This window comes from Schistocerca americana, chromosome 2 (genome assembly GCF_021461395.2).
Source record: "Schistocerca americana isolate TAMUIC-IGC-003095 chromosome 2, iqSchAmer2.1, whole genome shotgun sequence".
Classification (NCBI taxonomy): Eukaryota; Metazoa; Arthropoda; class Insecta; order Orthoptera; family Acrididae; genus Schistocerca; species Schistocerca americana.
The window spans coordinates 298,988,862-299,015,391 of NC_060120.1; the positions used below are offsets into that span (position 1 = coordinate 298,988,862).

The 26,530-nt window shown below is 41.2% G+C and overlaps 1 protein-coding gene across 2 annotated transcripts in view; it reads left to right on the forward strand.

Moving 5' to 3' along the window:
- LOC124591836 (sodium-independent sulfate anion transporter-like) overlaps nucleotides 1-26,530 on the forward strand; it is a 146,053-nt gene that overhangs the window by 66,314 nt on the left and 53,209 nt on the right. Inside the window, exons 1-2 of one of the 2 annotated variants that reach the window (XM_047131775.1) lie at nucleotides 9,885-9,903; nucleotides 23,719-23,939. In XM_047131775.1, the coding sequence (XP_046987731.1) occupies nucleotides 23,760-23,939 (180 nt within the window). In that variant the 5' untranslated portion in view covers nucleotides 9,885-9,903; nucleotides 23,719-23,759. Of the gene's footprint in view, nucleotides 1-9,884; nucleotides 9,904-23,718; nucleotides 23,940-26,530 lie in introns of those variants that run through there. The other variant, XM_047131774.1, reaches the window with a different exon arrangement.

The window sequence follows — 26,530 nt, forward strand, 5'->3', positions numbered from 1 at the left end:
AGAGAATGTTTTCGAAGATGCAGAAAAAACGGCTCTGAGCACTATGGGACTTCACATCTGACGACATCAGTCCCCTAGAACTTAGAACTACTTAAACCTAACTAACCTAAGCACATCACACACATCCATGCCCGAGGCAGGATTCGAACCTGCGACCGTAGTAGTCGCGCGGTTCCGTGGGGAAAAAACAGCGGAAGCAAAGTTGTACACCTTGTATGACTTCATTTGGTTTTAGTTTAGGATGGGAGTACCGCCAGTACAATATACACTCCTGGAAATGGAAAAAAGAACACATTGACACCGGTGTGTCAGACCCACCATACTTGCTCCGGACACTGCGAGAGGGCTGTACAAGCAATGATCACACGCACGGCACAGCGGACACACCAGGAACCGCGGTGTTGGCCGTCGAATGGCGCTAGCTGCGCAGCATTTGTGCACCGCCGCCGTCAGTGTCAGCCAGTTTGCCGTGGCATACGGAGCTCCATCGCAGTCTTTAACACTGGTAGCATGCCGCGACAGCGTGGACGTGAACCGTATGTGCAGTTGACGGACTTTGAGCGAGGGCGTATAGTGGGCATGCGGGAGGCCGGGTGGACGTACCGCCGAATTGCACAACACGTGGGGCGTGAGGTCTCCACAGTACATCGATGTTGTCGCCAGTGGTCGGCGGAAGGTGCACGTGCCCGTCGACCTGGGACCGGACCGCAGCGACGCACGGATGCACGCCAAGACCGTAGGATCCTACGCAGTGCCGTAGGGGACCGCACCGCCACTTCCCAGCAAATTAGGGACACTGTTGCTCCTGGGGTATCGGCGAGGACCATTCGCAACCGTCTCCATGAAGCTGGGCTACGGTCCCGCACACCGTTAGGCCGTCTTCCGCTCACGCCCCAACATCGTGCAGCCCGCCTCCAGTGGTGTCGCGGCAGGCGTGAATGGAGGGACGAATGGAGACGTGTCGTCTTCAGCGATGAGAGTCGCTTCTGCCTTGGTGCCAATGATGGTCGTATGCGTGTTTGGCGCCGTGCAGGTGAGCGCCACAATCAGGACTGCATACGACCGAGGCACACAGGGCCAACACCCGGCATCATGGTGTGGGGAGCGATCTCCTACGCTGGCCGTACACCACTGGTGATCGTCGACGGGACACTGAATAGTGCACGGTACATCCAAACTGTCATCGAACCCATCGTTCTACCATTCCTAGACCGGCAAGGGAACTTGCTGTTCCAACAGGACAATGCACGTCCGCATGTATCCCGTGCCACCCAACGTGCTCTAGAAGGTGTAAGTCAACTACCCTGGCCAGCAAGATCTCCGGATCTGTCCCCCATTGAGCATGTTTGGGACTGGATGAAGCGTCGTCTCACGCGGTCTGCACGTCCAGCACGAACGCTGGTCCAGCTGAGGCGCCAGGTGGAAATGGCATGGCAAGCCGTTCCACAGGACTACATCCAGCATCTCTACGATCGTCTCCATGGGAGAATAGCAGCCTGCATTGCTGCGAAAGGTGGATATACACTGTACTAGTGCCGACATTGTGCATGCTCTGTTGCCTGTGTCTATGTGCCTGTGGTTCTGTCAGTGTGATCATGTGATGTATCTGACCCCAGGAATGTGTCAATAAAGTTTCCCCTTTCTGGGACAATGAATTCACGGTGTTCTTATTTCAATTTCCAGGAGTGTAGTTTTAAATAAAAGTGATATGCAGCTGGTGAAAACACTCTTGAATTACAATAAGCTTAAGACAGGCAAAAATAATAATAATTTGCGATGTAACAGCTGCTGCGGAATATGGCCATACAAACACTCATACTGTTTGTTTTGTAGCAGTTACATTTCCGTTTGTTGTCTACCTATGTCTACAGGGAACGAACTGCCATCAGTAGGTGTTGCAACGAGCACTCACCTGAAGCGAATTAGATTAGTGTAAATGATATATATTGAAACCGTTCAGAAATTATTATCCTGCAATGCAATGAATGTCGTGACAAAAAATTTTCCGAGACCTTGGCTCGAGTGTTGATTTTCTGCTTTTTACAAGCAGTCGAGTTAACCATTACGCTATCTGAGTATTAAAAAAAAAAAAAAAAAAAAAAAAGTCTCCAGGTCGACACAAATTCTCTTTGTCGCTTATGGTTTATCTCATTACCTCCATACCGTTCCTCCTGCGTGCCATGCGACAGGGTCGACGAAGGCTATGGTTGTTTATGCTCTTTATGAAGTACCACTGGTCTGTGCCCGTCAGACTTCAGAATGCGCTAGGGAATATCGTGAAGATGTGGGTTTGGGGTTGTGTGTGTGTTTTCAGTGTGCAAGCTTGTGTTTAATGACAGGGTAATTCGTTCTCCCTTTGGTGCCTCTCCAACACACCGTGTGGGAGGAGGAGTAGTGTTCTGCTCGTCTACAAAAATCCCTTAATATAAAAAAGGGCAATAATGGTTAAATATGAAGAAACACAAGTTACTTCAAAAGGCCACGGGCGTTGTATGCATACCTAAAAGTCACCTACCTCCCGTACGAAAGTATGGGACGATCAAGTTGGTGGGCGCGAGTAGCAGTCATCGCCGCCGAACTGAAGCAACGAAGAAAGTCACGGCCAGCGCCGCTGTAAGACACATGGAGCACAAACCACCTCTCGGGGCGCAAAGCTGAGAGCGGCGCCAGAAGCGCCACAACTGTAAGATTTCTATAAAGGACGTATCTCAATTAACAGCGGCCGCTTGGGACGCCCAAGTACAAGATTTGTATTTGTGAAAACTGATACGGATGAAAGTGTAAAAGGTGGTGGTGGTTGTTGGATGTTTAAGGGGGACTAAACAGCGAAGGTCATCAGTCCCCCAGAAAGTGTAAAAGGTAAAGCTGTGAGGGAGAGCGGGGGATGGCGGCGGCAAAGTCGCTTGTTGTGAGGGAAACGTTTCTCGAACTGTCGCTGGTTGCAGCCAATGAGCGAGAAGGGAGAGAAGTTGAACAATGTTCAGAAACAGCGGTGTGACGATAATAATACAACAGTTAAAGCCACGCGGCTGAGTTGGTTCGAAACGCACAGTTCGAGCGTACGCTGTGGCGTCCACTTAGTACATCGGCTAATCTTGTCCTCCTTGTGCACAGTATTCATTATTCGTTACTGCCATCGAGGAAGCTCATTTAGGAACTTTCATGTACTCGACTGTTTTTCAAGTGAATACGCATTTCGAATAGTTGGCAGTACCCAAAAGTCGTGATGTTTGGCGTTGCGCTTAAGCGAATCATGACATTCCAAAACAGGACATTCCGCGATAATCGACACATCTGTTAACACTACAAGTACCCTAGTAGCTCGACTTTTACTTTTATGTAGAATCTGAATATGGAGGACAGGATTTCAGTTTATATTAGTGTTCATGGCGGTTTTAGGGTTATGTACTTCAGTGAGTAAAAACGGAGTCCGTATGCTTATAGGATTACTCTGTTCGTCCCACTATTTTTCCGGGCGACTGTTAGTCCACTTTTGACCAGGAACGGGTAGAGGTTGTTGTTGTTGTTGTTGTTTTTGTTGTTGTCTTCAGTCTTGAGACTGGTTTGATGCAGCTCTCCATGCTAATTTATCCTGTGCAAGCTCCTTCATCTCCCAGTACCTACTGCAACCTACATCCTTCTGAATCTGCTTAGTGTATTCATCTCTTGGTCTCCCTCTATGATTTTTACCCTCCACGCTGCCCTCCAATGCTAAATTTGTGATCCCTAAATGCCTCAGGACATGTTCTACCAACCGATCCCTTCTTCTAGTCAAGTTGTGCCGCAAACTTCTCTTCTCCCCAATCCTATTCAATACCTCCTCATTCGTTACGTGATCTACCCACCTAATCTTCAACATTCTTCTGTAGCACCACATTTCGAAAGCTTCTGTTCTCTTCTTGTCCAAACTATTTATGTCCATGTTTCACTTCCATACACGGTTACACTCCATACAAATACTTTCAGAAACGACTTCCTGACACTTGAATCTATACTCGATGTTAACAATTTTCTCTTCTTCAGAAACGCTTTCCTTGCCATTGCCAGTCTACATTTTATATCCTCTCTACTTCGACCATCATCAGTTATTTTGCTCCCCAAACAGCAAAACTCCTTTACTACTTTAAGTGTCTCATTTCCTAATCTAATTCCCTCAGCATCACCCGACTTAATTCGACTACATTCCATTATCCTCGTTTTACTTTTGTTGATGTTCATCTTATATCCTCCTTTCAAGACACTGTCCATTCCGTTCAACTGCTCTTCCAAGTCCTTTGCTGTCTCTGACAGAATTACAATACCATCGGCGAACCTCAAAGTTTTTATTTTTTCTCCATAGATTTTAGTACCTACTCCAAATTTTTCTTTTGTTTCCTTTACTGCTTGCTCAATATACAGATTGAATAACATCGGGGAGAGGCTACAACCCTGTCTCACTCCCTTCCCAACCACTGCTTCCCTTTCATGCCCCTCGACTCTTATAACTGCCATCTGGTTTCTGTACAAATTGTAAATAGCCTTTCGGTAATTTTCACATGTCAGCACCTGCTTTCTTTGGGATCGGAATTATTATATTCTTCTTGAAGTCTGAGGGTATTTCGCCTGTCTCGTACATCTTGCTCACCAGATGGTAGTTTTGTCAGGACTGGCTCTCCCAAGGCCGTCAGTAGTTCCAATGGAATGTTGTTTACTCCGGGGGCCTTGTTTCGACTCAGGTCTTTCAGTGCTCTGTCAAACTCTTCACGCAGTATCGTATCTCCCATTTTATCTTCATCTACATCCTCTTCCATTTCCATAATATTGTCCTCAAGTACATCGCCCTTGTATAGACCCTCTATATACTCCGCCCACCTTTCTGCTCTCCCTTCTTTGCTTAGAACTGGGTTTCCATCTGAGCTCTTGATATTCATACAAGTGGCTCTCGTTTCTCCAAAGCTCTCTTTAATTTTCCTGTAGGCTGTATCTATCTTACCCCTAGTGAGATAAGCCTCTACATCCTTACGTTTGTCCTCTAGCCATGCCTGCTTAGCCATTTTGCACTTCCTGTCGATGTCATTTTTGAGACGTTTGTATTCCATTTTGCCTGCTTCATTTACTGCATTTTTATATTTTCTCTTTTCATCATATAAATTCAGTATTTCTTCTGTTGCCCAAGGATTTCTACTAGCCCTCGTCTTTTTACCTACTTGATCCTTTGCTGCCTTCACTACTTCATCCCTCAGAGCTACCCATTCTTCTTCTACTGTATTTCTTTCCCCCATTCCTGTCAATTGTTCCCTTATGCTCTCCCTGAAACTCTGTACAACCTCTGGTTTAGTCAGTTTATCCAGGTCCCATCTCCTTAAATTCCTACCTTTTTGCAATTTCTTCAGTTTTAATCTACAGTTCCTAACCAATAGATTGTGGTCAGAGTCCACATCTGCCCCTGGAAATGTCTTACAATTTAAAACCTGGTTCCTAAATCTCTGTCTTGCCATTATATAATCTGATACCTTTTAGTATCTCCAGGATTCTTCCATGTATACAACCTTCGTTTATGATTCTTGAACCAAGTGTTAGCTATGATTAAGTTGTGCTCTGTGCAAAATTCTACCGGACGGCTTCCTCTTTCATTTCTTAGCCCCAGTCCATATTCACCTACTATGTTTCCTTCTCTCCCTTTTCCTACTGTCGAATTCCAGTCACCCATGACTATTAAATTTTCGCCTCCCTTCACTACCTGAATAATTTCTTTTATCTCATCATACATTTCTTCAATTTCTTCGTCATCTGCAGAGCTAGTTAGCGTATAAACTTGTACTAGTGTAGTAGGCATGGGCTTCGTGTCTATCTTCGCCACTATAATACGTTCACTATGCTGTTTGTAGTAGCTTACCCGCATTCCTATTTTCCTATTCATTATTAAACCTACTCCTGCATTACCCCTATTTGATTTTGTATTTATAACCCTGTATTCACCTGATCAGAAGTCTTGTTCCTCCTGCCACCGAACTTCATTAATTCCCACTATCTCTAACTTTAACCTATCCATTTCCCGTTTTAAATTTTCTAACCTACCTGCCCGATTAAGGGATCTGACATTCCGTGCTCCGATCCGTAGAATGCCAGTTTTCTTTCTCCTGATAACGACGTCCTCTTGAGTAGTTCCTGCCCGGAGATCCGAATGGGGGACTATTTTACCTCCGGAATATTTTACCCAAGAGGACGCCATCATCATTTAACCATACAGTAAAGCTGCATGCCCTCGGGAAAAATTACGGCTGTAGTTTCCTCTTGCTTTCAGCCGTTCGCAGTACCACAACAGCAAGGCCGTTTTGGTTAGTGTTAAAAGGCCAGATCAGTCAATCATCCAGACTGTTGCCCCTGCAACTACTGAAAAGGCTGCTGCCCCTCTTCAGGAACTACACGTTTGTCCGGCCTCTCAACAGAGACCCCTCCGTTGTGGTTGTACCTACGGTACGGCTATCTGTATCGTTGAGGCACGCAAGCCTCCCCACCAACGGCAAGGTCCATGGTTCATGGGGGGAGGACGGGGTAGAGGTATAGAGTTGAAATTTGTGTCAAATACTGAGGTCTGTGATCCCTTGGTACTGTGAATAATTAACTTTTTTAAGTCAATGCAATCAAAAGATACGACCAAATATCTATGGTAGGCAGTGACAACCTCGTAACTCCTTTCCGCAAAATTTTACGGGAGAAGCATTAACAGTTTATTAAAAAATACCAGGTGATCAAAAAGTCAGTATAAACTTGAAAACTTAATTAACCACGGAATAATGCAGATAGAGAGGTAAAAATTGACACACATGCTTGGAATGACGTAGGGTTTTCTTTAGAACCAAGTTCACAAATTGTCTGAGAGATGGCGCTGGACAGCAAAACTTCAGTACTGCTACCGTGACGGGTGAGAGGTACGCCGATATGTTACAGAATCGCATCATCCCCAGCCTGGCTGATAAACACCTGCTGGAACGTACGATGTTTATGCAGGATGGCGCTTCACCCCATATTGCTAGACGCTTGAAAGATCCCTTGCGCGCGTCGTTTGGTGATGATCATGTGCTCAGCCGCCACTTTCGTCATGGTTGGCCTCCCAGTTCCCCAGACCTCAGTCCGTGCGATTATTGGCTTTGGGGTTACCTGAAGTCGCAAGTGTATCGTGATCGACCGCCATCTCTAGGGATGCTGAAAGACAACATCCGTCGCCAATGCCTCACCATAACTCCGGACATCCTTCACAGTGCTGTTCACAACATTATTCCTCGACTACAGCTATTGTTGAGGAATGATGGTGGACATATTGAGCATTTCCTGTAAATAACATCATGTTTGCTTTGTCTTACTTTGTTATGCTAATTATTGCTATTCTGATCAGCACCATCTGTCGAACATTTTTTGAACTTTTGTATTTTTTTGGGTTCTAATAAAACCCCACGTCATTCCAAGCATGTGTGTCAATTTGTACCTCTCTATCTAAATTATTCCGTGATTTATTCAGTTTTCAAATTTATACTGACTTTTTGATCACCCTGTATATAAAATGATACAGATAAAGTCGCTACACGTGAATTATACACTAGAAGCCCAGTAACTAACAGGTTAGAGAGATCCAGGCACTGTAAAATCTCTCTTTGATAATGGAGTTAATGGTTGCTGGCGTTAACGGTTTTCACAGACAGATGGAGTTACGAGGTTTTCATGCAAATTATCTATTTGTCATATTTTGATACTCGTCAGTTCATTTCCTCCTCTCTCTGTCCACCTCCTCCACTTTCTCTCTCTGCCCATCTCCTCCACCCCCCATTCCCTGCACATCTCCTACTCCCCCCTCTGTCCATCTCCTCCTGCCCCCTCCCCCCTGCTCTGTCCGTCGATCTGCTCCTCCCCCTCTCTTTATCACTCTCCTCCTCTCCTTGTTCTGTCCATCTCCTCTTCTTCCTATCGGTGCCTATATGTCCTCCTTCTCCACTGCTGTCTGTCCATCTCCTCGTCCTCTCTTCTCTCTCCACATTATCACACTTACTCCAGTACAAGGCTGGTGACTTTTACCCCTACAGTACTTCTCTCCAGATTGTAAATATAACATGTATATCAAATTTGGTTGAAATGGTCGCAGGTGTTTAGGATGAGCTTTATCTGCGGACACAAATGTCAAATATATTTCTTACATGCTTAACATACTTGAAGCGTATTTGTACGCATATTTCACTTCTGTGTCTAGCGAGTTTCGCCCTGCACTTTCATTTTCACGCAGCTCAATGTTTTTGACGTCGTGTATCCTGAACTATGTGTACAGTGATGTACAGATACGTCCAGCGATATATGTACCTACTGTCTGCGAAATGTATTATGAATAGAGTTGGTATAGAAAAAGTAATAAAGTAAAACATAACGCGTGCTGCGGCAGTTTTTCACGCATCTCACTATTTGAGATCATTCTTCTGAACTGTGTGTCGTACTGCGATATGAATTTGTCGGTACATTTTGTGATATATGTGGGTACCACATGCAAAATATGTTGTGAATAGAGTTGATAGTAACGAAGTAATGTGTACGCCATGCCTGATGAGACAGTTTCACTGTATGTACAGAGAAAATTTAGTAAGCTATAGACCTTTTCCTTTCATCATTTTGTGTGTGTGTGTTGGTGGGGGGGGGGGGGGGGAGGGAGTCAGCGAGAAAAATTCTGGTAAGGGTTTGAAATTATAAATTATGTGAAACTTGTTGCCAGTCGCCAAAAGATCTCATTCTCAAATAGATGAATAAACCTGGGTATTTTCGCCTGGTGACATCTCGTTGTTTATGACGTAATATCTTCACAACTATGTGTTGCACTCTCTTTTTTAGGCTAGGAACATTTACAGGCATACGGAGATCAAATCACCAAAATTTCATGACAGTCGAATGAATGGTTTAGGAACGCGCAGAGAACAAACACACAAAGAAACATTCATTTTTATTTATGTAAATTGTTTGCAGGCACCCTCAGAGCGCAAGTCGTACGCGCACTTTTCTCATCCGATGCTCTCTCTCTCTCTCTCTCTCTCTCTCTCTCTCTCTCTCTCTCTGTCTGTCTATCTATCTACCTCTTTTTTCCAGGTCTCTGACAAGAAACTTCAAGGATTTATAATAAACGACAGTGGTAGCAATTATTTTATTTGTTATCTGTCGGCCCTGCCATAGTTTTACAAAACGTTAAACCATTTTACTTTTTTCCATCACTCATTAGTGAGACAAGTACGTCGTATTTCTTTTAAGAGTGAGAAATCAAGAGCCAGAATAGGCTCTTTCCCAATGCTGGAAGTGTCTCTGACCGTGTCACATGATATAGCTTTTGAGACATGCTCCTACGCGCGTAAAAGATGACTTACATTCAAAATTTGTTGTTGCTTCTCCGCTGGTTCCCCCTCGACGACCTTCAAGCTGGATAAGATAAATTCGACACGCTCTGGTACCGCCTGGCTTCACTGCATCCATGTTTTGAAATGAGAAAACGTGATTACCCGGCGCCACAGTGTTTTGCTCGGGCGTCGCGCCTGCTTGCCAATAAGAAACGAACGCATTCCCTCAAGTGGACGGGCAAAAAACAAATTGTCCTTGGCTGGGCTGTACTGAGTCAGCTACATGGCTGTGTTGCCACTGGTTCTGACGGGACACGGTCGCGTGAGTTTTTCCCGCTTTTCTACGACCTTTCGTATTCCCATTATGACATGCTCTGCGGAAAGTGAAATCTGCGTTCACGGCGGCTTCCCCGAACGTTCTCCGGAATAGCGTCCTTAACATTATTCCATGGTCGAATGCCGCTACTCCCTAGCGAAACTCTTTAATACGGAATCTTTGAGCGTAGGCGAACAGTTTCAAACAGCTGAGAAGTGTGCGTAGACGATGTAACGCGCTGGTATGGTGAGTAAGAAAACAGGTTCAGTGTGTGCTGTGGGGGTATCCCCCTTATCTGTGTGCTTAAGCTGTGTCACCCGTTAAAGAAAACTGTTTTGCTGGTGTGTAGTCTATTTGTTTGTCTCCGACGTAGCGTCAGACGACATGCTGAAATTTATGGCTCTTAAGACACGTAACTGTAGAGTAACCACGTTGCTCTTCTTGAGAACCATGAAATTTATTACAGTTAGACAGGAAGACAAGTGCCTCAGACTCTGCGCGCGTGTTTGCTCGATTTGAATGTCCTTGATGCTTTTGAATAACGTATTCAGAATAGCGTATTACAGTGGGATCTTATAAACATGATACGGTTGCGTGAATTGACCTAAACCAAAATAACAATTTTGCCAGCAAACTACAGGTGCCGTTGAAACAAATACACTCTCAGCTTTACGCAAATGATTGTTGAGCTTACCTCATTTCAAATGCCTTCGGGCACAGGCTCGTACCGCCAAATACAAAATTCAGAAACATGAGACGAGATAAAATTGAAATCATTTATACATATAGGGAATAACGCAATAAAATTTTTAAAATTAATATCATAAATATAAGGACATTGAACATTCTCGTTAAAGTTATCCCATAAACAAAGCTTTATGATAAACTAACGAAATCAAAGAATCACACAGGGCATACAAAGTTAACATTAAAGACCCTTTTTACAAAATCTTATGGACTTCTGAAAACATTAATAGGCTTGATAGGCTGAGAGAAGGTAGCATTATTCGGACAAACAAGTATTCAACAATTTTGGGTTCTTCGATTAGTGTTTTCACCATTTTAAAAATATTTCACATTAAAAAAAATGCCGTATGTAATCTTCAGCGTTACAGTAATCGGCATACGGAGAAGATATTAACTTTAACAGGCATTTCCTTTTCTTGGTAGCCATGTTTCCCAATTGTCGGTCAGTGATAAGTCTTCTTCTGCTTAAGATAAAAATTAAGAAGGTATGAAATAATTACTACTAGATAGTCCAGTACCGATTCTTGTGACGTTGCTGTCCTCATTACACAGCTTCGACCATCCTCCATTATATTAAATGCAATCCATCGATAGTAATCACTGTGCAAGAAGGACATTAGAGTGGACGTTCTTGGCAAGCTGCTCAGCTGTTACCCCCTTGTGTCGGTGTGGCCGTTATCCGCTGAAAGTGACACGGTTACGGAGAATTCTCGATCTCGTAAGATGTCTTAGGATGTCCTGCGGTAGATAGTTTGCAATTTTTCCCGAAGCTGCTCTTGAAAGGGACAAAAGAGCGCTCGCTCATGGAATCGGTACCGCTACCGGAACCAGTACATGTCTAGATCTCTGTCGACTTGTAGATCTGTTACGTATAATATTGTTTGTAGCTGCAAACGACTTAGTAGTGAGGACGGACGTTTGTATGGAAAGGGAGGAGGAACAACCTTGGCCATCTCCCTCATCGTAGAACGCAGCTGCTGCAAGAGATGGCTCGTATTTTCAAATCATTGTTAAGCACTTTGTGCCAGCCGTTCCAAAAATAATGTAATTTAGACAAGATTGAGACTTACAACTCGCGGATACCAACGCTTTATCAGCTTCATAATCATAGTGAATAATGAACATGGACTGTCACTTGATTTGCACCACGTTTCCCTGTAAAGATGAAATGACATTGGAATAGCAATTTTTCGCACCCGTACCCGTAAGGACGATTGGAACTACGAGGGTGGTTTTATAAGGCTGGTAAAAAAACAAGAAAAATGTTTTTTTCGTAATTAATTCGCCTTACGTCTCGACATCGTTTTCTTTGAGGGGTACACACTTAGTCCTGCGATCCTCCAGTTTTCATCCCACTGGAAAAATAAGTTCTGTTAAACTATGCAAAATACTCGTTGACTGAAACAGTCATTTCCTCATTTGATAAAAATTTCTTTGCAGCAAGCCAAAGGTTCAAGTTCGGGAACGGGAAGAAGTCACTTGGGGCTAAGTCTGGTAAATAGAGTGGATGAGGAACCAAGTCAAAGTCTAATTCTTGCATTTTCGCATTGTTATCGCTGATGTGCGTGCTAGTGCTTTATCCTGATAAAGAGCTCTTTTTTTTTGCGTGTCGTCTTGGTCATTTTTCAGCCACTGAAAGTTTCAAACCGTCCAACAATTAAGCGTAATAGGGTCCAGTTACGGTTCTGCCTTTTTCCAAGAAATATATGAGGATTATTCCTTGGGAGTCCCAAACAACAGTGGTCATCACCGTACCAGCTCGTAAAATGGCCTTTGCCGTCTATGGCACTTTCACCAGCCTTTGTCCAGTGTCGTGACTGCCGTTTCGACTCCAATATGTAATAATGGATGCAGGTTTCATCAGCAGTCACAAATCGCTGCAAAACGTCTTGCTGATTGCGATTGAACATCGCTAGACATTGTGCTGAAACGTGCCGGATGCACTTTCGATCGACTGTGAGCAATCATGGCACCTTTTGGACGGTCTTGCACTACCATAATCATGGATTTTGTCTATGGTTTCCTTTGTGGTGACCTCAGTTGGACGGTCATCCTCGTTGCTTGTCCGACCTCGTTTAAATTCATTAATTAAAAAGTAAATGGTCTGCATTGATAGTTCAGAGTCCGCGAGAACTTCGTCCATAGTTCAGCAAGAGCGCGAAACTGTTTTTTCTCCATTTTCAGTCGCAGACGGCACACTGACCAATCCAGACGGCTGTCAATAATGAACTGCACGCTGTACATTGCTAAAATTCTTTATACTATCCTTGGAATAATCAAGCTTACCAATGATCGAGCCGCAACAAAAATGTTCCATTCTTTCATGGAAGTTTACCAGAATTATCAAACCACCACCGTACAAGTGTACTGTTACCGTAACGAAAAGTGTTCCTGAAACAGTGAACTTGTAGCTGCAATCGACACCTCTAAGCCAAGGTAAAGACTAAACTAAATGTAAGCATTTAAAGTTACACGGGGGGAATCATAGAAGCGAAAACTGACTCGAGAAAAAATATGCAACAATAGAAGCAAAAAATTTCCAGTATCGTGGCTCTGCAAACAAGCCGTTTGCCAGATAATTGCGAATGTGTGTTGATGAGCGGTCACTGACTTCAGTGTGAAAATTTGCCGTACTCGGCAAACTTTCCAATTAAGTCCCTTCTAATTAGCCTCGAATTTCAACCATGCGCTGTGGTAGATGCACGATGGGTACCGCCACATTTTACTTCTGATAGACGACGACATCTAGCGCGCCAATATGGTTCAATACGAATTGGTTGAACAAGATCTTTACCTTGGCCTCAAAGATCAGCTGACCTCAATCCCTTGGATTTTTCTTTGTGGGGTCATCTCAAAAGCAAAGTGTACAGAACTTCAGTTTATACATCTAAAGAATCGAAGCAGGGAGTTGTGCAGTTTTGTCCAACTTTTTGAAATAATCCGAGGTGTCTGAAAGAATTTGTAACTCATTGCAGAGACGAGTGCAACATTGAACCCAAGTAACTTGCAACGCCACCTTTAACAGGTACGAGAGTACAGTAAACTATAGTATGTATCAGTGTTTAAGGAATGTTGCATTTCATGTTAAGATAGGCCACGGCTGAAATTTGAGCTATTTAAGTGGGGCTTTAGATGAAAAATTGCAATTTCAAACACTTCTGTAGTTCCTAGAGCAAAATTTCACACTGAAGTCGGTGGCAGTTCGTAACCAAACATTCAGAGGTATCTCACAGACAGAGGACCTATGTTTACTAGAGCGTTGTTACTTCTATGACCTGTCAGTTTTCACCACACATTATGGTACACGTTGTGTAGATTACTACAGACTGAGTTCTTGAAGCGGCAGAAGACAAATTCGCATCACTCCTTCAGCACAGTCGTGGGATTCATATTCAGTAAATATCACAATCCATTACATACGAAACAAGGGTGTGCAAACCTTCCTCATAATACCTCACAGACATCTTCCCTGTCCTGTCTCATGATATTTCTAGTTAAAAACGGGAAGGCCGATACCTCCCTGAACCACTACTTTACACCAGAAACCATTAATAATCAGTCAACTAGTATTGGTGGATAATACCCTTAGAAACTACCCAAACGCTTCTCTAATTTGGGACTTGATGTAACGAAGGTTGTTCACAGCTTATCAAAGTGTCACCAAATCTGAATTCGACGGCATGTGCTTATCGGAAGATTAGGGGTATGCGACATAAGTTCTGAGCTTTTCTGAATAATACGTTGCGACACAGCAATTTTTCTCCGCCATTGAATTTGTTAGATGCCTCGTAGAGATTATCGTATGGTACGCTGAGTGGCATTGAGTATTCAAGCGGTATGATGCAGCGTACTAGGAAAATCTGCCCCTGGTTAAAAAATAACAGGCCGTAATGGCTATCGTAATATGCTACGGTAACTAGAACCAATTCAGTACAGTCTGTACTGGTAATCGCGCGCGTTACGTGACCTTCATTCGTTCTGTTTTGTATAAAAGTTCTGACCTTATCACTTTAAACTCGAACGCATATGCTTTGATCCGAACATGTTGTTCTTCTCGCTCCATTTCTAAGATAGTCATGCGGTGGTCATCGTCGCTATAAACAGATTTATATTGAGCGAGTGACTAGTCAAGATCAAGAAGCTGCAGGGAATAAGACTGGTGGGTATATTTTCACAATTCCGTTGAATATATGTTAAATGTTTCTTCGTAGTTTCTATCGTTCAGTAAGTTTTTCATTTAAATTTCACATTTATACTATCATGAATTCTGCGTAAATAATTGAATAAGTTATACTGCTACCTCCGACGAACTATTGTAACTTTCGGTCCGCGGGTTAGCTACACAGATACGCTGTTGTGATGAAAGATTTGGCGGGAAGGGCAGCATTTTAAATTTGTATCGAACTGTCCATCATAGTATTGGGTGCAGAACTCAAAAATCAGTCCGGCCTCAGCTATATATTTTTAACAAACGATATTGTTGACAGCATATTCCCATGGTTAGTGATTAAACTTATAAATCTTTTTAGAGACACATCGAAGTCTTGACAATTTCTTTGACCCGGTGTAGAACGAAATGTTTTTTCACGCAGAGCACAATTACAAATCACGACTAGCATACAAAGTTACTGAATAGTCGAATGCTTCATGTAATGGAAATCGAAATAGCAATGTAAATTGATTGATACATTTAATTCGAAGGTCCAGTTTCAGTCTTCAGTCGGTTACAGGATTTTTTCTGTTGTGACTTGGCAAGACAGCCAAGCCACTAGGAGAGGAATCCGAAAGGCACGCGTTTAAGCTCACGCAGGCTGGCGTGAGGTCTGGAACAGTTAAAGGCTTTGAGTCTAGCAAATAAAGTACGTAGATGCTGGAATACTTAACTTTAATCCATAATTGGTGAACATCGGTCACAAGATAAATAGCAAATGATAATGGCGCCTTGCTAGGTCGTAGCAAATGACGTAGCTGAAGGCTATGCTAACTATCGTCTCGGCAAATGAGAGCGTAATTTGTCAGTGAACTATCGCTAGCTGTACAACTGGGGCGAGTGCTAGGAAGTCTCTCTAGACCTGCCGTGTGGCGGCGCTCGGTCTGCAATCACTGATAGTGGCGACACGCGGGTCCGACGTATACTAACGGACCGCGGCCGATTTAAAGGCTACCATCTAGCAAGTGTGGTGTCTGGCGGTGACACCACATTTTCTGTCGCAACGTTTCTGTCATCTCGTATCTAAGATCGCCTTCTACATAAGGTGAAAAAATGTGAAGTTGCGTCGTGATTGAGAGTGCGTATAAAACTATAGCTCCCTCTATAACTGGCTGGCTAAGTCAGTTCAAAGATGTTAGGAAGGCACCTCCAGGAGGACCATACCTCGATATTCAAACCAACACGTTGAGGACAGCTTTAGGTACTTATATGTATATAAATACAGATGTCAGTTCTCACAGAAATACGCATAAAATCAAAAGTAGAGAAGTTTATTTATGTCGGAGGCCTTTAGTAGCTGACCTCTGTGTTGGTGGCTACTGAATTCGAATTCGACATGCCACTTGTTCGAAGTCTTCAGAATAATACCGATTGAAGACAACTGAGCTGAGAGGCAAAAGCAGATTTCGGAATTTCAGGGGTAGTAAAGTATAGCTCATATTAAAGTTTCCTTAATATTATGTAATGATGGCAGGCCGTTCATGTTAGTTTTAGTTTTCTTTCTGTTCATAGAAAAATGACAGCTTAATTAGGTGTAGGGAATGTGAAGATCAGTTGTCGATTGTTTTGTGTGCTAGATTGCCTAACATTTCGCACTGATAAAAAAAATGGCTCTGAGCACTATGGGACTTAACATCTGAGGTCATCAATCCCCTGGAACTTAGAACTACTTAAACCTAACTAACCTAAGGACATCACAAACATCCATTCCCGAGGCAGGATTCGAACCTGCGACCGTAGCGGTCGCGCGGTTCCAGACTGAAGCGCCTAGAACCGCTTGGCCACTCTGGCCGGCTCACACTGATCAGTTTACGACCGTAGCGGAAAGAAAATGTTTACCTTTGTTCAGGCGTCTGTTTAAACATTTCTATGGTACTGAATTCCAGATTTATATCTTTGTTTCGCCGCAGTCGTTTTAATCTCAGACGACAGCTAAGTCACTAGTACCTCCTTCAATACCTGTTCATAGTAGAGTGCTTTAATACGTCACTTTTTGTGCTCAAAACTTTTCAAGCAGTCATAGAACAAGCTGAGAGTAGGAAAACAGCTGCATTTAAAACTGGTATTACAGAAAGATGCTAGGAGTCAAGCTGACGGACAAAAGAAAGATGTGCTAAATACTTTAAATAACATAAGCTAGCGAATAGTACCGTTTCACACCAGCTATTTTGGCTCGTTAATGTTGTTTGATTGAAAAAGTCGGCAGAGATGTATATGCTGTATCTCGACGGATTCTTCAGATTTTGATCGATTCGGATCAAGGAACAAAAGAAAAATCGATAGTTCGCGCTTAATATTCAGACATGAGCAGAAATAGAGATGGAATACCTGAAAATACCTTACATGTGGCAAGGCCCTTATCGACCACACGCCTGCTCTACGAGCCCCTTCGGTTTCTTTCAGTCGAGTGTTTTGGTTGTCCATTTTGAGGTCATGTTCATCGTAGCTGTGTGAATCCTGACTAACTCACTCTGGGCTTTCCTTTTCCTCTCGTTCCAACTGCTTTCATAGGAAGTGCTATTGTAGGTACCGGTAGTCAATTCTTCGACTTCTTGCCCATCTCTGCTGTAGCACTTCGACGACGTTACAAGTACAACTCCCATAGTCCTCTATTTTTTCTCATCCTCCATTCCACGTTATTTTCATGGATGACAGGTTCAAAATGTTTTCTTAGTAGTTTCGTCTCGAATGTTAATAGTTTCTCTTCATTTTTATTTCTTGGAAGTTAAGAGGTATGACACACAGAGAATCATGTAAAAAGTTTTCAAGGAACTACAAATCATGACTCTACCAAGTATCTATATTTGTGAAAGTATATGTTTTATGAAGGCACACCAGGAACATTCTTTGTTAAACAGTCAAGTTCATAACTACAAGAGACGACTTTCATAGAAAGTCACACAAAAGCTATGTATCAAAAAAGTGTTCTTTATCAGCTAAAAATTTTATTTAGTGCACTACCAAAGCAAATTAAAAGTATACCAAAATTCCACATTTTCAAAAAAAAAAAAAAAACTTAAAAAAATGTTAATTAGCAAGAGTTTTTATAGTGTCAAAGAATACTTAAATCACCAGCATTCAATATACAGTAGCTTATTTCCTTCATCATAATGACCCAAAATGCTCATTGAAAACTAAATTGTATTCATTTATTATTCTAATTTAGCGTATTATGAATGTTGTTATGCGCATGGTTTCATGTTATATGTAATAATATTTTATTTATGAACATATAATGGTAAATCTTTTCATGTCCTATTTTCTATGTAAGACAATGTATGACAAATCCTATATCATTTTTATAATGATGAGATACAAGGATGCTAAGTAAATAAATAAAATCCATATAGGCGAACTGAAGTTAGCACTAAGTATTTTTTCCTTCAGATATTGTTAAAACTGGTGCGCTCTGTTAACTGCTGCTAGATGAACATCTCTATTGTCTTTATGAAGGGAAAAAAAACTGTAAGCACTTGAAGTCGTAAACTGACTTGAATGTGAATCTGTCTACTATTCATGTTACATTATTTCGGATTTTTTTTAAATATGTCCAGATTTTCTGTATTCCTTCCATTAACTCGTAACCCTGTTTTCTAGACCAGTTTGTCATAGGTTTGCACCATTCTGATTAATTCTGCTTGGGAGCTGCTTGTTTGCTACATCATTCGTGTTGTAATATCCATTTCGTAACTCTGAATTTATTAAATCGTTTTAAGTAAGTAGATGAAGTCATGTAAAAACCACCGCCGTAATCGGAAAAGCACGTGGTTGTTATCTGCTCTGTGAATATACTGATATACTTAAAAACGTTTATTGTTATTATCAGGAGAGACGCTAGAAATGTGTATGTGTAGAGCAACTTTCATAATGTCGACACATTTTAAGGCAGCAGAGTTAACACTAGAAACACTAAGGTTTTGTGATAACGTATCCCGGTAGGCGTGCTGAAGGATAATCCTAAAGCACCTATTGAAAAAGTGCAAAATTAATGATTTTAAAAGTGTTGCCAGTTGTACGATTGTAGATTCCACAGAAATATCCCAAAAAATCTAATTATAAGACTTTGTCAATTGTTAACTTAATTTCCGAAGTAGTTACATTTGGCCTACAGGATGGTTATGAATCGATTTGGCAACTACAGCCCGTCCTCATTACGCGGGGGCGCGCGCGCGCGCGTGTGTGTTGTAAAATTCATTGTTGAAAAAATCTTAGCTTTTCTTGTGCATTTCTGCGAAAACTGTATCACACTGCTGACAGTATGTTTCAAACTGGGTTGCTAGGTGTTCGGTATTTCAGCCCCATGTTCGGTGCCGTAGTATGAGTGGTTTGATGTTTTTAGAATTCCATTTATAGTACTAAATTATCGAAAGGATAATAGCGGTTCCCTGCAGTTTTCAGTCACATGAATCATTTATCGTCTGATGCTAGAAAGAAATTGAGTCTCGTTATGGTAAAAGCAGGATTATACATTCGTTGTAATTTGAAGTTTGCAACTTGCAACCAGCTTTACAAAAAGAGTAACGATAACAAAACTTGCTGAAAGCTGTAAATAATATAGTTCTTAATGTATACTAAGTTTATTATTGTGTTCACCCTAAACTCAGCAAATCCATTCCCAGGCAGTGTTCGGTAATTTTTGTAGCTTAATATAGCAATCCTATTTTCAAATGTCAGCTTTATTCGTGTTTTGGTAACGCTGAATAACTTGATGTTTTATAGGACTATCAAGGGGATAGAATGGACAGATCGTAACACACAGCACAAGCCAGGTTTAGTTTCCAAATGAATAGTTGCGGACCGGACTTAAGGAACTAGAGGCTGCTTCTCTTTTATGGTGCAGTAAACTTACACAACGTGTTTGTTTGTTATGCTATATACAAGCCAACAAAGAAGACACCAAGAATCCACCCACACATACATCTAACAGAGCTGCCGTACAAGAACACTACACGTTACATATCTAAGGCTCTCCACACACGAAACGACTCAAAAGCAATTCGTTGCCGATGGAAATTGCTAACGGGTCGGCAGCGAATCACTTCCTGTGTAGTGAAATAGTGCTCCCTCGTTGCCAAGGGATCTGAGTAGCGTCGTGTCCTCATACACAGCTGTGTACAGGTTTAGTCTGAAGGTGAACGAGCAGTATTGTCAACATCAGCTTTGTACGGGGAGTCGAAAAACATTCTATTTTAGACAAGCTCCCAGATCACTGAAGGAGAGATTTGACTGAGACAGCGGGATATGAAGTGTGGAAATGACTTAATATTATATGTCTTTTACTGGCATCTATTGTTTGAAATAAAATCAATTGAAGCAAATGTACAAAATATTGTAAACATACCAACAGTGTTCTTTAGTGTGACTAGCAGTCTTTGTCAGTCTGAAAAATTACATCGTCAAATGGGAAAGAGCAGTGAAAAGCCACAGATCTACATGTGTAAATACAGTGGTAACCACATACAAATGATTTAACGAGCGCAACCCATCATCATACATTTCAGTATATATAAATCCCAAGATGTTTCGGTTTTCAAAATAAAATAACGTTGTGTTATGACGGAAGGAACCAACTGCGCTAAATCAATTTGGCGCTGTTTACTCTTTCTGTAGAAAGCTAGGAGTTTCGAATCTGTCTTTTAATAACTCCTGCGCTGCTACATACATCCCTACAGTTTCTGTTTGTGTGAATGTACGGGTGAATCCAGAATTTTCTTCGTTTGCTTATTCGTGCGTAGTAGTAATAGAGAACCATATCTTCCTCTGAGCTTGAGTTTGTGCTCCACATGTCGCGTGTAACAATAAGATGCTCGGGTGCGACAATCAGTGTCCACCTTCCTCGACAGTCTTACACAGCAACAGCAGTTTGTCATTTCAGTGTTGGCCCATATACAAACCAGCGTTGGCAACCAGTAGCCTGCACGTTACGTTCCTTTTCGGTCGCTCCGTGTGCGGGCGTGCTGAAGACGTTGGTACGACCCAGAACTTAATATCTCCTTCGGGATTCTCTTACGAGGGATCAAAAACCGCAGTAATCACAGGCCCCTTAGCGTTCAGTTTGAAGCCGCGAGTTGAGCCAATAACAAGCTGACCTTGCCTTTTTAAGAGGTCACTGGCGATGCTGCTGCTTACAATCGAGGAGTAGGCCAGTCCGTGTGCTACGAAAATTTCCTGTCATACTTATTTAACAAATGGACAAACGATAAAATGCTTTCAAGGTTTCATTTCTGTTATTTAGCAACAAAACGGCTCGCTTTATCCTTACATGCAGGTGGTTCCGTTTATGATCTTGTCTACAAAGTACTTAGAACTCAAAAAATCCTCCCAAATCATTTGTAAAAAAAGTTTATTACGGTTAGATCATCCTTAAAAATTTATCTTGGGGGCGGTGGAGGAGGCAAGACTCCGAAAAGTTGGTCACTGAAATGGAATGTCGTGTGGCTAGGGCCTCCTATCGGGTAGACCGGTCACCTGATGCAAGTCTTTTTAGGTAAAGCCACTTCAGCGACTTGCGTGTTGGTGGGGATAAGATGATGATGAAGACATCACAACACCCAGTCCCTGAGCGCAGAAAATCTATGACCCAGCCAGGAATCGAACCCGGGCCTGGCATTCTGTCGTGCTGACCACTCAATTGTCGAGGCAGACAGTTGGTCACTTTCAAGGTGTCTCATACCAGAAGGATCAAATTTTATAGATGTCACAAAAATACTTGCTATAACCCAGAGAACTGTTGGTTATCCATTCACTTTTAGAATTGTACCAGAATTCTGTTATGAATAAAGATTCCAGGACAGAATGCCCTCATCCTCTTTTGTGGATGCCTATGAATATGTCATAGGCCAAGGATATAAGATACATACTTTTAGTTTCCTAGCAGCAAGTTATTAGGCGTAATATTCTTTTTCATAGTTTTATACAAATTTGACGTGATCCATACAGTGTACATTGTATACCAATCCAAAAAACACACAATGTGTTAGATACTTTCACAGCGAGCTACTTGTTTATAAAATCCAAAGTCATGTACCAATTTTGGCAGTAATGGATAGTGATTACAAAAAGAAAAGCTGCAAATGAAGATGCTAGATAAAAATATAGGAATATGTATCTAGAAATAACTGTGTGAAGTAAAGTAAGTATGAGAAGCAAAATAGGATTGTTTTATATGGTGTATTGGTATATATTGGAGTCAGTGGGCTTTCATATGTAGGGTTTAGGGGTAAAGTGCCCATATTTTTATTGCTGACTGAGGACAATGTACTGAATAACATTACACCAGTATTTACTTAATTTGCAGACTAATAATTACAACTGTTAGGAGTAGTATTTTTTTACATTGGCTAGTACCTCCAAGTATAGCTGGCAAGAGCAAGTCATTAATGCTTATTTTCCCCTGGGCAGCAGGACAGGTTTTGAAGTGTGGACATATGGGCACAAAACAGTTAGTTTATACCAGGGGCTCCGAAACGTTTCCTCTAATGGAGCATTTTGAGAATCCTGATACTTTGATGGAACACATTGTTTATTTTAAAGGTTAATAATATTTTATAAAATGAATAAAATTGTTCTATTCAGTGATTACATTAATTTTAAGTCATAAGTAATAACATGGAAATGATAATAAAATTTTAAAAATAATTAGTTTCAATAAAATGTCAAAAAAAAGAAAAAGAAAAAAAGAAAACACTTTGTAATTGATAGTTCTTGATGGAGCACTTATTCACTTCCTGTGGAATGCCAGTGCCCTGCTGAACACAGTCTGGTCTATACTGACAGGCATCATCCAATTAGTGGAGCAGTCAAGACTGTGCAGAAAACAGCTGGTAGTAAATTATGTGATGTGTTTTTGGGAAGACTGTTAGATGCAGAGAAAATACAACTGTAACATTGAAGTGGGTAACATTGATCACAATATCTGCACTTATATCCCACCCTGTATAATCTTTGTACTCAAAGAGTCCCTACTGGGAACAGATATGCAGCTTACTGCCATTTAGTTTTTGTTGCTATGTAAAGCATCTATAACAACCTGTCAATAGACGTGAATACTGGCAGACAAGCTATGTAGGTTTGAAACTAAACTAATTTAAACTACTAATCTACAAATTACCTTAATTTCTGAAATCATAAATAAGTACCATGTTGTGAATATATTGACAAAATGTGAATGTTTATACTTATTTGTACGTTGTGCGCTATTGTGCTTTGTTTTGCTGTATTTTGTTCCTCTTTGTATAGTATTATCTAAGGGTGTTGGGAGGAAAACTTGTTGGATTAAAATACATAGGTCTTACCTGTTTACATTTAACTGTCTCACAGAGAAAAATGCTTAAATGTTTTTGTAGTGCTAAATGTTTTTGAAAACGTTTTTTTTTAAATTTTTTATTTAATTTTTTATTTCATTGATGAGGTGTAGTTTGATGTAATGTGTCAGGAAATTTGCTTCCTGATGTAGTCTATGAATTTAACTCTGCTCTGGTCAAATCTTGCAGTTGACCTTGTGACCATGATCTGGTAGCTTTCTGAGTAAATGTCAGGTACTAACTTTGATGGTGGGTTCAAACCTGGTGAACCTTCTAACTTCTTTTTGTGATAGAGTGTGTGATCATCTCTGTCACTGGGTTGTGCAGGAAGAAAAATGAGGGTTGTGTCCATACCAGACTTGGTGTTAAGCTCTAAGTCTATATGAGGAGGAGGCAATTCACAGATCAAGAAAAGAAAGAATGTAACCCACCTAACAGGCCATGTTTAACCACTGTTGTAGACAACTCAACCTTCAGTTTGATATCAGCTGAAAAATGACTTCTTAAGGAAAGAACATTTTTTGTGGATCTTAATTTACCAAGACACAAAATTCCATCTCTCTCTTTGTTATTTGTTTTTTCACATTTTTTATCTTCCTCTGTTTGTTTTCATTTTTGTTCTACATCCATATTGTCTCTGGTACCTTATTTTCTTGTCCTTTTGCATGTAACCTTGGCCTTTATTTAATAACTGATGTTCTGTTGTTATGAAATGTTACTTTTACACTTTTTCACTGACTACAAATTAAGGCCATGTTGATGAAGGGGAAATTTTTAAAAATGTATTTTTTTTTATTTCAGGTGATTTTGTCTCCATTCCAGTTTCTTATTCTTGAACAAGAATGCCAAACAAAATGCATTTAATGAAACGATTACTTCATCAACGTATACCGATAACATCATGGCTGCCACAGTACAATTCCGAGAAATTTATTAGTGATATTATTGCTGGAGTAACTGTAGGATTAACTGTGATGCCTCAGAGTTTGGCTTATGCTACACTGGCTGGCCTAGAACCACAGGTATGAATGAATATGGAATCTAAATATTTATGAATTTTGAGTCAATTAACTGCACCAAGAGAAAATTCAATTGAGAAAACTATTGAAATACAAAAGGATAAAAGGATTGGTCAGTAGTTACTTAGGAGGCAAAATTCCAAGTGCTGTTAATAGAAATGCTTCGAAGTAGGACAAGTTTTTAAGTGTTTGTATAGGTGGTGCTTGGAATTTTCTGTCTTGAAGGCAAGTACTGGTTAACCATTCTGTTTCTCCATAATTTGACAATAGAAAGTCTCAGAGTGCAAACATAGCTGCAAAGGCAGACCACTGCTTACTTTTAAAACAAAGAGCTATATGGTAAATGAATTAGCAAAAAGTAATGATGTAACTTTTGTTACTGAACACTTTTTCTTATCCTTCTGGGCAGTACCTTTAAATTTATGATTGCATATGCACTACTGGGCCATGGCATTAATGGTCAGTAACTCAGCCCAGGTATATACATACAATAAAGTCATTAGGTGGACAAAGGTAAACATTTAAAAGCAACAATGAATATATATACTTATCATCCAGTCTGTTATCTTATTGGAGAGTGATAGTCTGTGCTAGCCATAGCTTTTCAAGACATTTTTATTTCAATATTCACCGTGTTGAAGAGGACCTCTCCTTTATCAAATATATCACTATTTTATATATGCATTCCATTTTCTCTGTTTGCAGTCACCAACATCTTACCCTTTGCTTTCTAAACTTTGAGTCCCACACGTCTTACTGTAATGTGTCTTCTTGTTTGTTTTTATGGATGTTACCCAACTATGGACTGTTAACGTACCACAATCTGGATCCAAATCTCTACCTGAGTATTCTTTAAAGTCATGTGTTTGGTTTTTGCCTGGTATTTCCAGATTATACGTTTTGCTGAAGAGGGTGTTGATTAAAACCGTGTTTAATCTCCCATAGAAACATTCTTCTCATTCACTTGCCCCAAATATGTCAGTACTGTCTCCAAAGTTGGTAAAATGTCCATTTCCTTTAACACACATTATGAACACCTCAGTTTCCTCATTTGTTCTCTTAGTTTCTGAAATGTAAAATAAAAATACTGCAATGACATTACATGTATATTCTTGTAAGGTAGTTGGCATTGGTCATGTGTGATTTCTGGGAACATCAGTTACTGATGTTACTGTTATAAAGTGCTTTATACCACTCTGACCAGGTGTTCTATTGCTGTTGCCTGTTACTAATCTATAATAAATATAACTTCAGTCTCTTCACCTGTCTCTGATTTTGCAGTTTCTCCACAATTTTAAAACCAATAATGTCCCATTTTCTGAGTCATCTTATAACCCTCTTATGAGCAGTCTCTAACCACAGATTCAAATTTATTGTTAATTTACTTCCTGGGTTTTTATACAGAAAGCAATTATTTAATAAGCTTAATGGTCACTAACAAAACCACCACTGAACTAGATTATATACTGCTTGACAATTGCTAAGGAGCAAATACAGTTTTGGACAGGAGTAATCGCAGACAGTGATGTATAGAATGAAATGCAGATCAAATGTAATAGAGGTGAAGTGGTATATGTATGGTGGAAAAATGGCACAGGTGTCACCTCAAGGGAAAGTGGGATAACAGAAATAAATAATGTTCATGTTCCACACATAAAGATCAATATTGCAGTCTCGGTAAGGAATATGCCCTCCTCAGATTCTGCTACACATTTTGCATCTGTTATTCATGCTGGTTCCTTTCTGATGACATGTTATTGGGGGCTATTGTCTCACTCCCCAAGGGGTTTTCAGTTCTTGTGTGGTTCAGGAAGGTCCAAGAGTATCCCATTCTATATGTCCAATATCTTCAATTTCCATTGTGTCCAACTCCTCATCAGTCACGTGTGGTCAGGAATTGTTGCCCATAAACGGCAAGTCGGAACCTACAGCACCCCTAAACAGATGGATGTGATCCAGAATAATTTCCCTGCAATACTGCTTTGCCGTAGTGGTACTTTGCACAAAGATGTGCAGCACTTTTTGGCCATTGTGCACAATGCCTACCTACACCATAATGCGTAGGCCATACCATTGACTTTCATGAACATCCTGTGACGCTTAACATTTTCCATTTTCATTTTCCTCTCTCTCTGTCTCTGTCTCTGTCTCTCTCTCTCTCTCTCTCTCTCTCTCTCTCTCTCTCTCTCTCTCTCTCTCTCTCTCTCTCTCCCTCCCCCTCTCTCTCTCCCTCTCCCTCCCTCTCACTCCCCCTCCACATTAATTGAGGCCAGAATCATTTGCCTCTGTGAAGTGGGATTTGTCAGAGGATGTCCCCCTGGACCACTGTTGTTGACCTCAAGCAACACACTTCCTACAGCAATGAATTCCTCATCGGCAATGGCGTGGTTGAAATGGGGTGTATTTAACAGGCTTCAGAGTTCACATACCAGCATGATTTATTTGCCATGATATGGTTCTGGCAAATACATGTATACCAGTAATGGTTGCAAGGTCTGCAGTGATATGTCTCGGAGTGAGATGTCTGTTGCTTTTTGCCACTAGGGTCAAGTATCAACCTGTCTGCGAACACTGGTGTGTTTTTGTGTAGCATT